We start from the raw sequence: 13868 nt of genomic DNA, 5'->3' as shown, positions 1-13868 counted from the left end.
GGAAGAATTGACAAAAAAAAAACTATTTATTCGTTGTCATTCATATATTCATTGAATAAATAATTGACTCATTTAATTACAAATTCACGAAACTTGATGTGAGAACAAAACATAAGAATTTCATCCCATTGAAAAAAAAGTTATTTGATTTTTTCCAATAATAATATGAGAAAATTGTATAGTTTTTATAAATATTAATATTATTCAACTAATTTCTGCTTGTTATGTTTACTCCGAGTTGGTTTAAATTAATACTTTAAATTAAAAAAGTCTGTATATATTTTCTGTCTGTAGTCGAGTTGAACTAAGGATGTTTGTTACTTGTGTATTAAAATCTTATTTAAGAAAAATATTTTAGAACTGATTATTACGAAAAATATAAATTGTTATTAGACGAACAGTTTATTAGAATGAAAATATAAGTTGAATGGTTTTAATCATTTTCAATTGATATAAATTTTATATAAATACTTTTTTTTTGTTGAATTAACAAAAAAATTCGTTAAACAATAAATAAATTAAAACTTCTTATGTAATATATTATAAGATTATCTTAGTTTTTATCTTAAACGTAATAATAACTTATGTATAGTAAATTTTTAGTCTTAAGGTCATTATAGCATAGGGATAGTACGAGAAGGTACAATATTGCTACATAATTTTAGAGCGATCAACACTTTCAAGTAAAATTACTGTAGCAATCAATCAGTATTGATAAAGCACCTCTCCGGGCATACAGTAAATGTTTCCAGTTCGGATAGCTTCCATTAGATATTTGACACTGAACAAGCAAACTATCAGGAGCACTGCAAGAAATAAACATATGTCAATCATTATAACAATCTGACTGAATAGCAGTTTTGAAAAAAAATTTAGAGTTTTCCTTAGTATTTGATCCAAAGAATGATTTTAAAAATACTATAAATTATCTTCAACGTTCTTTCGTTTGTATTTCTATCTATTCAATATATTTTGAGAGTAAATATATTTATACGTAAAACAATATTAGTCTCCAAAATTATTACTCAAAGTACAGAGAATGTATGAAACGTTCACCTGGTATGTTTATTATGAAGAGTAAATTTCAATAAACATAACTAATAAGAGCTAAAATCACAAACTAGACTATTAGAGATGTATAAACCTTTATAAATATTAAAGGTGAAAAAAAAAACTACTAAAGATATTTTTATACATTTTGAACATAAACAATAAAAAACAGTTTGAGAAAGCAAGTAGACATTCTTAAGTCAACGAAGAAAGATTAATGATAAAATTATAAATCAGGGTTCTAAACTATGTATTATATGATTAAATAAAATGCATGATTCTTAACTTACCATCCGACAACACAATGAGACCAAGTTGAATCCAGCCCGCAGTGAGCCCTTCCCAAACTATTAAAGCTATAGTTAGGAATATGTGGACGAAGCTGTAGCAAAAAAATGTCGAAATCGCTCGGTAACTAACCTATAGGAGAATAAAGAACGTATCTTTAAGACTTGTTTTGCTCTAGTCTATCACTTTATAAAATTAAGTTAATTAAATATTATTATACATAATCATTACATCAACGATATCTTCAAATAACCATATACTAATTATTTAATAATTAAAAAACTTAATAAATATTTTATATTCAAGATACTTTTTGATAAAGGAGAAACGTTACCTTATGGACACCACTTGTAAATACGACACCAAAAATGAACATCAAAAGTCCGACGAAAACATAACACAGGTAATATATTAGTATTATAGTTTTCACTAATTCTTTCTTTTGTTCGCCGAATATAGTTTCTAGTTTTTGGAAATTGCCGAATCTTTCTTCGTCACGTTCGATCATTCTTTCGAATATTGAAAGGACTAATTGTTCTAGGCTTAATCCTGCTACAATCAGACTGATAATCTGTAAGAAATATTCAATAAAAAAAATATAATTATATTTTATATAAAATGTAATGAATATTAACTCAAAAACATATAGACTGAATTTGTATAAATTTTTCATTATAATTGATTGAAGGTGATAAGATGCTGGCTCTTTTAGAATACATTCTTTGAAATTAGTTTAGTTGTAGCGCCTTATATAAAAAAAATAGCAATTCGTCGTAACTACGTAACATCAAAGAAGATATTATGTAAGGGGAAAGTAGATTAAGGGCGAAACAGGTACTTACTATTACTATGTAGCCGAATACGAGATTTCCCAACCTCAGAGGAAAACAAAATAAGAATTTTCTTGTCATTTTCCTTCATTCGTTTCTGTGGAATGAAAAATTAATGTATTAACACCAACAAATGGCTTCCTTACATATAGTAGCACAATTGTGTTTCGCAGCACAGAATTAATTTATTTTGTAGTTAAGCACATTGAATCACTTCGTTTCTTACATCTTGTAGAAGGCCAATATATATAAATGTTTAAAATAAACAATTCGTTTCTGTTATCACAAATATTAATAAATATACTTTATCTTAGTAATAATCGCAATGCTATATTACTTTAAAAGTAAAATGCATACGTTTTAAGTCATGTCAAGTCATAAAGTATAGAATACAACCGACTTGTTCTAAAGCACTGTACATTGTGTTATTTTAGGGTTTATTGGTCGGATAGATGTTCAATGTTCGTTGAGTGGAAATATCCATTGAACATTATGTAAGGGTAACTTTACACTATATCTCAATTCATCCTATTAATATCTTGACTGTTAAAATTACTAAAAGTTACGTATTGACGTGTGAGATACTTTTTATTAATTACAAAAATACAATAGGATTTTTTTATTATCTTTTCAGTTATTTAGTTTAGATAAGTTACCAGTATGCTGCCTTACTCTAAGTTGACATCGTCACACCTCATACGGAGCGTTAAATGTTATTGAACGAGACACGGAAAACGCTTTATACGTAGTATCACAATGCCAACTTATACTAAGAATACTGGACACAAATATAAATTAAATTCAATGGGAAGTTTATCGGAAAACTATGAAAATTATAGTTCATTTGTCGACCATTGTTTGAAACATGTATGAGAATGTATTATATTTTCCTTGGTATATTAACTGAAAGACCTTGCGTAACGAAGCCGTCACCCATCAATAGACAAGCTGTTTCATTGCATTTATATAATAATAGATATTGCTCACGACTTCGTACGTGTTATTATTCAATTTTGGTTTGAAGGGATATGCTTAAAGTGTGTAAACAATTATAAGCTCATCAATCTGGAGCGACTTTCATAGTCTGCGTCACTTGATTTCTAGATTTTAGCCACAAGAAATATCGGTATAAACTACAGCCCACGTCTTATTTCGATGGTTAAAATGAATAATTTAGACTTTGTGTAAAGGAGCAACAAACATGCATACATATCATTTTATTCATATAAACTTTAGCATATACAATACAAGTGGGATATAATGTGACCTGGATACAATGTTTAATGTTATTTGCACCGTCCTTGTAAGCATATTGAATGAATAAAATTTATAATCAGTGTTTAAAAAAAGACGAATGAGCTCTTTGAAGTAACGGTCAGATCATTTCGTACCTAACTGTGCAGAGGCATAAAATCTGTATCATTCGCGCTGTGAGAGCCTGGCGGAGGTCAATGAATGATGGTTCATCGTTACGGGTCGCTGAGCAGTTTCATAAAGGTGAAAAGGGTCCCCTTAATACCTCACCAGGGTCAGTTAGGGAATATAAAAGGAGGAATGAATAAGTGGGCTAATTTATAATATATTACTTTTTTACGCAACAAATATGAGAATATTTTGTTGGCTTAGGATAATATAAAGCGGTTTTGGAAAGTATATTGGGAACCGGTTTGACTTCGGCCATGAATGAACATTTCTGCCTCGACCTTGACAAAGAGTGACTTTATGATCCGATATCAGTACATATGTTATTACTGTTTTCGTGTATGGACGTAATTAATAAACATAACATCGATGCTTTTGGCAATGATTCACTTATATTCCAAGATGTAATCATTGAAATATTAAATATTTTACGATTTGTGTGATATTATTAGATATTATTTTCAGTACAAACAAAGCTATTGGCCGTTTGCTGTGTAGTACAGTTTGAGTATTAATAGTAATGTTATGAAGTAATTAGTTTCATAGTTGTTATGCAAGGTGTGGTTCTAACACCCGCATAGAATTAATTAGAATATTAAATTGATGAGTGACATACTATTGGGTTCATTAAAGACATATAGTAAGATAGTTTTTGAATTTTTTTTTAATGTTTATCGCGGTTAGAGTAACATTTTATGACGTCATTCGGAATAAAAGTGAAAAGGAGGATAGAACCTTGTAGAAAGAATTATTATCATCGTTTATTCAAAAAATATCTTTTTGAATTTTAATTTCGTCTGTGGATTAAAATAAACGCGGTTTTAATTTTTTTCAAAAGATTGCTTAACTCACAGTTATTTTATATTTTTTTAAGAACTTGGTTTAAGTTGCATTACGAACAATATCTATATGTCATGAATTTAATATTGTATGTACGTAACAATCGCATGATGTAATGAAAAAAATATTACGCTAATAAATTCAGTGACGACGTTCTTAGCATTGTTTTTTTTTAACAATAACGGTTGTATTGTTTGTTTATAAAGATTTTTTAAGACAGAGAATAATACAAATTAACATATTACGAATTAATGAAATAAATTAATACATATACAGAATGTATGTGCATAAATAAATCAGTAAAATGTGTTTGTAAGCTCATAGAAAATACATTGATTATTAAACTTAAAGATTCTTGTGTATGACCGTATAAAACAATACACTTGTAAACATTATAATAGATTATTTTAAATATCTTTTGAATTATGTATATTTTTAGTACTTTTCTGAGAAGTAAATTTTGTTGTTGTTTGATAGTGGGATCGAAACAGACGGTAATAATAATATAGCATTCACTATATTATTTTGTGTAAATGTAATGTAAATGTAAATTCAACAGCTGGCTGTATAAGGTGTGCAATGAACGCACCTGACATCGGTCGGATACTTGTAATAACAAAATTTCTAAATTAAATACTAAGTACTTGTTTCTATACGTTAAATGTTCTCGTTATAAATTCTGACCTTAATGGCGTTATATATTAATGGAATGCATAAAAATAATCAACTAATCTATGTTCTATAAACGGGAAATACCATAAAAACTGTTTCATTACGTAATATTATTTTTTGTTATAAAAATAAAATTTTATGTTTCAGTTAGTCACGGTTTACAAAAAAAATGTATATCTTTGTTAGCATTACTATGAATCATTACAAAAAAAAAAGGTTTTCGTAAACAGAGTTGTCGACGAGATGTTTAAGGCATTGGTGATAAGAAGTACACACATGATACGTGCAGCATCCCATAAACAGATACTTGTTCGTCTAGCACCCGTATGGAATCCAATATCACATTTTTTGAATTACCTACTTTCTTTTCCACTAGAGCCCTACGGTCTTATCCTAATATGGGCTCACTATAAAAAAGAATACTAAGTATATTTAAAAACTATACATTGGTCAGTTTTGGGTCTTATATATACATAATATTTAAACACATTTTCCTACGCATCGCGACAGGTAATTTAAAACAGCACAGGTAGGTACAAATTGTTTTAGTCAATTATAAAGGGTAACGTTCCCTTTAAGGGCTAATAATAGTTGGTCATGTTTACTTGTAAAGCCGGTCACCTCGTCCCTGTTAATTTTTTATGAACAGTATTTAAAAATTGTTAATATTTTTAACAATTTTAACTCTTATTGCTTATGATCGAGATGTCGAATGCGATTAATAGAATAATAAATGATTTCTTTCAGTCTTTCATTAATCGTCTTAAATTCCATAAGATCAAATAAAACGTGACATGTTAACATTTGTTTGATTTAAACTAAAAGTTTCGTATTATATTAAATAACTTACGTCATACAAAAAAATCTAATCCATAAGAACAACAACACTTCACTGAGAAATCTAGATAAGAAATACAATTATAAATTGTGTCACAATTTAATCACATTAAAAAGCTATATATATTATTTAATGTTATCCGTAGACGCCTGCGCTGGCGCACGGTAGACGCGTTTCGTCGTTATGAACCAAACTCGAAGGCAGTTGCTTATGTGACGCCTAGCAAGAGGCAACCTATTGACTTTACTTGAATAAAACGCCAGCCAAGGACGTCCGCGGCCAAAGACATTTGTTTTAATTCGGGATCGCATTCTCGAAACGTATTTTATAGTAATTATTATTGATGCCGTGGGAATAAATTTCGGCTATGACATTGTAATTGACTGCCTTTTCTTGACATTATTGATGTTTAATTAAGTCATATTAAAAATAGTAAATCACTTTTTAATGAATAAGAAAATTAAGGTTCCTTTTAAATTAGGTTATAGAGGAATTAATTATTATATTATTATAATAGAAAATTGAATTTGATGTTATATTTGAAATTTTTATTATAAGTACATAATAGATATAAATAAAATATCTTTGTAATTTCCAATGTATTAAAGAAATGTTATTTAAGGACGCCATTTTAGAATAATTTATGATGTCATGGTGATATTTATTTGGATAAGAGCTTGTGTTAGACGTTTTAATTTACCTAACATAAAATATACAAAAAAAAAAACAGTATTTTTTAAAGAATCAGAAAAAGTTTTGTAGTTAAAAATAATTGCTTTTGATTATTATACACAATAGGAACTATCATTGATTCTAGACAATTGTCTCATGACACACAAGTCTATACTTAGCTATAACTTCTTCCTACTAACTATATTAACAATACGATTTATTGGCAGTAAGACGTAACAGTGGTGACTCAATTTGTTTGCACTGCTCTACTTCCGAGTGACGTCTCTGTTTAAATATACATTTGAAATAATTTTTGGCATAACTATATATATATATATATATATATAAATTACTTTATTACTCATCTTATTTATTGTTGAATGAATCAATCTTGTTTCATTACAGAACAGTAGCGAATGCTCCAGCTAAGTTTATAACTTAACAGGTAACCTTGTTCATATATTTCTGGAATCATAAAAAATATGAGTCTGTATTTGATATCTTTATAAAACAGGAATTATAAAACTGTAAAGGATTTACTAGGCAAAAGGAATCCAATAGTGAATATGGTGAAAAATCTCTTATTAAGATGAAGCAGGTTTCATTTAACACAGCAGATTGAGAGATCCTCAGACCGTCTAGTTAACGTGTCCTCCATTTTCATTATAGATAATGGTACTAAGCTCTATAATCTACGTTGCCTTCGCCTCACGGACGCTATAAAGATCGGCTGATGACGTCATACGCCATACTGATTATACCACGCGAAATAAAGTATAGGTAGGGAAAGTTCGGTGCCACTTCGTATAGAAAAAATGCTTAAAGAATACAAGATACATTAAAGTAGATTATAATTCTTTAGTCGCTAAAAAGTAATACATTTAATGAAATTATTTAATTTATTTTAATTGTTATTGTAATAAATGATTGTTAATAGTTTATAGGAATACATACAGTGATTGAAGGTTTGGTTGGGAGCCCTGTATTCTATTTGTGCGGGAAGATCGTGACCTAACAGTGTCCTTACCACAAGATTGCATATTAACTAAACACAGACTGTTTACAATTCATACTACGATACCTACGTTGATACTATCACTAACGAGGTTTTGTGAGTTCCAATCTGGAAACTATCTGCATATAGTTTAATGATGCTTATCATATTAAGGGCACAGAAAGTAGTATTAATATAACATATAACATAACAAATAAATATGCAAAAAAATTAGTTTAATTTACTGTTATCGAGATTGATTGTAATATATTTTTGCATTTTATTTTTATTAAAATGTGTACAGAAACGTCTCTACACAAGTATTTAAATATCTTTAAAGAGTTATTTCGTCATTCATAAGAATATCTTTGAAGTTCTTTGAATTAATATATTAGAATATCAATTAATCTTTTTCCGTTGTATCTATATCGATTCCCTAAAATGTCTCCTTGAATTCATCTTTATTTTTTCGCTATTTGAATGTATAATATTCCTTTATACATAAAGTGTAATTTATTTGACTTGATTATAAAAGAACTGTAGGTATACTTATTTATTTAGATACAAATAATTTTATAGAAGCATCATAAGGTGAAATGTTGCGTGTTAGTTGGAGGTTAGTAAGCCTTTTAAAAATATTGTTAAAATCGCATCAACTGTTCCAGTCTTCGGAAAATTTTAAAAGCTTAATATTTATACTTTTTTGTGGCTTATTAATTGATATTTGATAATATGTGCAAAGATTTTTTATGTGTCATTAAGTCATGAATAAAGTTCTAACCTATAAAAAATATAAATGTTTTGTGCTTATTTATTAAGCTCAAAAATTAGTAGCACTCGATAACAGAACTGAGCATACTTTGAAATTCAATGTATAGTGAACGAGTAGAATAAATATTCACTACAAAAGCATAAAAATATTTTTATATTTAAGGAGTTTTTTTATAAATAATCAAAGTCAAAAATTTTTACCTTAGTCACACAAAGTACATAATTTAATTTAAATATTTTTTTATGTTAATTTGCAGCTACAAATTATGAAAAAATATATGTACTATTGAATAAAATGATTAAGCTCAAATAGTTCATAATCAAGAAATGTACCTAATTGAATACACACAAGACAATAGCTGGTGTAACCAAAATTGTGGGCTCAGGATTGTATCCGGACCCTGTAGCCAGGTATTAGATGAGGGTGTAAAAGATGGCCACTTACCTTTTACCTTGTTAACTAATGGCTGTAATAAATCCTACCAAGATACATCCTTGAAAGTTTTATAATTTTAGCCCATCGTATTTTTTGTTGTAAAATAGGGAGGTACTTACTTTATGTAATTTAACACATGAATATAACGTTGATAATTTATCCATCACAGAACTTTTTGTGTTCATAATCAACTGGTCACCAGTTATATTACTTAGAATTTGAAAGTAAAGCAAACGAATTAAGATAAGTAAGTGTATTTATTTTGTCAGAAAATCATGAAAGGAATGAAGAATGTAATAACATTATTGCCTTTCAAAAAATTAGATAAAGCATCTACTATAGAACCGGGAAATTGGAAGACGTCTGCCTTTTAAGAATGATTTACATTATGGTGCAAGAACAAAATTACCTTTATTTGGGGACAATCTGTTACTTACGCCTTATTAAATTTTATAGCAAAAACTTTAATAATGGTCTCAACAAAAAAATATAAATGCATATTAGTCAAAAACTTTACTGCTACATAAAATAAAACATACGTATAAGCTTTTTACACTAAAAACGTTTTGTTATAAGTGCTGGATAGATCTTAATATAATTATAATCGACTACATTTCGTGTAAAAACATGTTATACATACAAAGGCACGTCATTCAAGACTTGGTCCACAACTAAAGGGAAATGGAATGTTTACCCCGCAACAAGATATTGAATCCCGCGGGCAGAATATTTCAACGTGAACGATTTCATTTTACGTTCCATTAGTTCCTGCTCATTTCACTTCACTACGCCCTTTGGTGTTCCTATAAAAATGTACATTATTCATACCTGTCATGTCATGTCAAAGCCCACTGGCCTAATTAATGAACCGTTATTAAATGCGGGGAATATAAGGCAATGATATCTCATGCATCTTATAGTTGACAGTACGGTAATGTATTGTATTTGTGTTTTCGAAAATAATATCACTGGATTTGAAACAAAAAAGTTTTGTGATGTGAAAAAAAAATCTGTGCTATAATAGAGTAATAGGACATTATTTGAATATCATAAAGAATAACTACTCAAAAGGTCTTTCTTGAATGTACCACATATTTTTCATTTAGGACTATTTTGGACTATATAGTCTGAAATTGATATTTTACTATCTTTATTTAAACAATATAAAAGATTTGATTCAAATTGTAATGATCTAAAAAAAATTTTATTCAAATAATCAATTTCCTATGAACAAATAAAACATTAATCTTTTTTACTACTCGTTGTTCGAAGTATAATCAAGTTAGATGTAAAAGCAATTAACCAGGAAAGTTTTAACATAATTCTGAATGTGGGAATCGCTCCCGCACATAGCCAAAGCCAACCAAACTATAGCCACAACTCTGACCATTGCATGTACTCCTAGTAATCAATAAACGGGGACATGTCCTTCGTGTATTGTAACAAATATATGAAACACAGACTTACCAATAACATATATGAGAATCCACAGTACATACAGTCTACAGACCTTGCTTTTTATATTATTTTGTACTTATTAAATTAATACTAATGTGATGGAATAGATTTGTTTGTTTTATGCGAAAGTTAAACTGCTAAAATTTTAATAACGATATTATATTTATCCCTTATAATCCACGCTAGTATGCCGCATCGCGTGAACTTTCCCCCGACCTTGCGCTTGATATTTTTGGCAGTAACAAGCCACGGTTTGTGCAGATTCACCCTTGAAACATAATTTATTCCTGTACTATGTTAATGTATTATTAAAATGTATATATTTTTTGTTATTGCCATAATACTAAGTCCTTGTTAGTTTTAACTAAATTTTATGAGGTATGTTTGTGTCTTGTTTATTTCTTAGTCGTAATAAGCAAGTCTTAAGCAAATCTTAATTCGTCAATAATATTTCTAAATTCTCTAGCCAAAATATTCAGATGTATATATAAATCACGTTATTTTAGACATACGTACATTATATTCGTACTTTGTGCATAAAAAAATAAAAATGAACTCGGCCTTATAAAACGTTATTAAATTTTAATTCACATTTTTTAAGCTCTAAAATTTAAAAAATAATCGTTAATTGCTCATACAAATTTAAGTTTGTATTCACATTATTCCATTATTATTTCAACGCTGCCTTAACCTTAACATTATAGTTTTGAATTCACTTTATACAGACGCGTATAAAATTGTCCTTGAAATCTAGTCCAAGTACTGTGGTCGGATAGATTGAGAAAGCTCCAGGATTATTTTGAAGACGCCGGTCTGTCGCGGCGTCGCGGCGCCTTGTCGTCCATATTACGCAGACGTTCCAGTAAACAATATGTGATACTTTATTGTTCTCAAGCTCGATATTGCCTTTTTATATGACGCTAGACTGTTTAAGGATGAGTAGTTTAAACGTACATTTTACGTTTTAAGACGTATTAGTTTACAAAGGAAAAAGTGTCGCGTTTAAGCGTAAAAAAAATACGTGTATTTTAATTTGATATATAAAATATTTTCATTTCAAGACTTCAAAAGGGGGTTCAGCTCGTATGATTTTTTAAAATAGCAAAATACAATATGCACAGAATATTAAGTTTATGTAAAGCTAAAAAAGAGGTAGAATCTAGTTAATAGAAGAAGAAAAAACCGCTTTAATTTAATTGCATCTGCAGTTATTGTTAACAGCTTATTGTCTTTGCGGTCATTAATAGTAAATGGGTAACATTTATCTAGTGCTTGAAATGAATAAAGCCTACTTCAACTTAGCGTCTGCCCCCGGGGTGATGACAAGCAATCTCCATTTTTACGAAAATGAAGGCTACATAATGAGGAGAGACGCTGTGGTCTTTTGTTACATTTTGTTTTTCATATTTAATGTCAAGACTACAGGGACTAAATTGAGTTAAATCTTTATAGACGTATAAATTATAGCGCAGAATATGTTATCAGTCTATGAATAGATAGTGATATTAATAGTACTATTGATATATTTTTCATATAAATCTGTAGAAAGTTGTAAAGTAAAAATAATCGTTAAAATTCTGTAAGCATTTCATCAGATTATTTTCTTTATTTTGTTAAGTTAAAAATCTCTGATATTTAGGATCTTGAGAACGACAGAAAAAGTTAAGCAGGGCTTAGTTTTTAGTGAAAGTAATTTTTAATTTTATACCAGGATCATTGAAGTTTTTTTCAGAGTAAAAATTTTATTCAGAGTAAAAAAATATGCTTGAACGTTTGTCAAATACGTGGCGTCGCGAATGGAATCGCTCCTATGTTATGTGAACATATAACCTTTCCACGTAGTGAAGTGTACTATTTGTGATCAGTCTTTATACAATAAGAAATACATTGAATTGTGAAATTTAATAAATAAATACACTTTTTTATTCGTTTTTTTATATTTTTCAAAAGTTTCTTTATTAAATAGTGTTGAGCTCGTGTGTTATATTGTTCTTTTTTGTCTACCGGTCTTTAAAATTTTGTTCTTTTAAAATCATTATCACAAGAAGATATTATGATTATGCAATCTCATGAAAGACTTCTACTTACTATTTATTTTATCAAAAGTCGCACTATTACTGCAAGTTACTTCTTATGCTATTCACAAACAATTCAAGATGACCAAAGTAATTTTCAAAAACGCGTGAAATTAAGCTAAATATAATAAAAATTTAATATACTATTTTATATACATACATTATTTATGTAACAGATAGAAAAAATCTATCCAAAAATAACATTACTTTCGTTCCCTTATATCTGTTATTCGATTTTGATATTTCACAACAATAAAGTATCCCGTTGTGAAACACGAAGACGGCCTAGATTCAAGAGAAATCGTTTTCGGCAGTTCATCCATTTTAATATAAAACGCCCTGCGGCTGACGAGACCGCCCAATACACCGACAACATTTCTCACATCGCTCAAAAGAGGTTTTGTTTCTGAGAACTTATTTATGAATTTTTTTTTAACGAGGCACCGAAAGAGTTTCGATTTATTCTTACTGTTTACTTATTTTTAATATTCATTGAAAAGGAAAAACAAAAGTAACATTGTTGTTATATTAACCAAATTGTAAATACACAACAACATTACGATAGAAGTTGCAACAGCTCCAAACAACATGGTGTCTGTAAAATTAACATAGAAACTCTTTACTGATATTTGTCTAATATATTTCCGTATACATTTCGTAAAAACATCTCTTGAATGATTTAACTTTCGTTAAATTCAACGATGGAAATTTATTTCTTTATCAGATTTTACTTTTGAATACATCAAAAGGGCTCCAGTAACGGAATTATAAACAGTCGAATAAATCCTTCAAACCACAAAGGGTGAATCACTTCTATGGAAACTTTGGACAGCTTCAGAGCGACATCTGTGTCTAGAGCCAGTCGTCGTATGAAAATAGTTAAGACATTTCCTTCCACGAAAGACTTAATTTTGGATCACTAAGTATTATTATTTTTTAATAAAATTTAATTACAAGTTCCAATAATTGGCAATTTTTTTTTAACATTATATGATTATAAGGCAAAATAGTTTTTGGAAAAGTATTGAAATCTCACATGTATAAAGTATCTGAAATTTGAAGAAAGCTATTTAGGTAAAGCCTAAAAAGCCTAACCCTAAAATAAACGCCACGTTTCTCGTTTACATATTCTATTTGAATTTCAATACAAAAAGACATAAAAATAAATGTGAAAATATTTTGATAAGACCTTTGTGTCTTGTGAAAGCTAAGTGGTAGAGATTAGACGATACGGTTGTTTGAGCATTAATGTTAGCGGTTTCAGCCTCGCTGAAGATAATTTGTTATTACGACGACTTCTACTCCCTTTTGCTTTGTTTACTTAACACAATCAGAATAAAATTACGAATAGGAAAATTATTATTCACTTTTCCTTCTTACAATTATATTTTATAATTTACGAGTTAATTATATAAAAAAGTATTTAATAAGCTCTTTGTATATACACATATAAATGTCGAAAAGAATATAAAAATGTTGTAATTTTAATTTATTCGAAATTAAGACCAATATTTATACTAAC

General features: G+C 28.7%; 1 protein-coding gene across 1 annotated transcript; it reads right to left on the bottom strand.

Moving 5' to 3' along the window:
• Positions 1-25: 25 nt before the first annotated feature.
• LOC116770580 (uncharacterized) lies at positions 26-6134 on the bottom strand. Its single transcript, XM_032662114.2, has 5 exons — positions 5953-6134; positions 2181-2265; positions 1673-1909; positions 1341-1470; positions 26-806 (listed from the first exon to the last, which is right to left on the bottom strand). Exons 2-5 carry the CDS (start codon positions 2247-2249, stop codon positions 706-708), a joined length of 537 nt encoding a protein of 178 aa, XP_032518005.1. The 5' UTR covers positions 2250-2265; positions 5953-6134; the 3' UTR covers positions 26-705.
• Between the last annotated feature and the right edge of the window lie 7734 nt (positions 6135-13868).

This window comes from Danaus plexippus, chromosome 7 (assembly GCF_018135715.1).
Source record: "Danaus plexippus chromosome 7, MEX_DaPlex, whole genome shotgun sequence".
NCBI classification, from domain to species: domain Eukaryota; kingdom Metazoa; phylum Arthropoda; class Insecta; order Lepidoptera; family Nymphalidae; genus Danaus; species Danaus plexippus.
The sequence above is the reverse complement of the archived record's forward strand: the minus strand, read 5'-3'. Positions and strand labels throughout refer to the sequence as shown.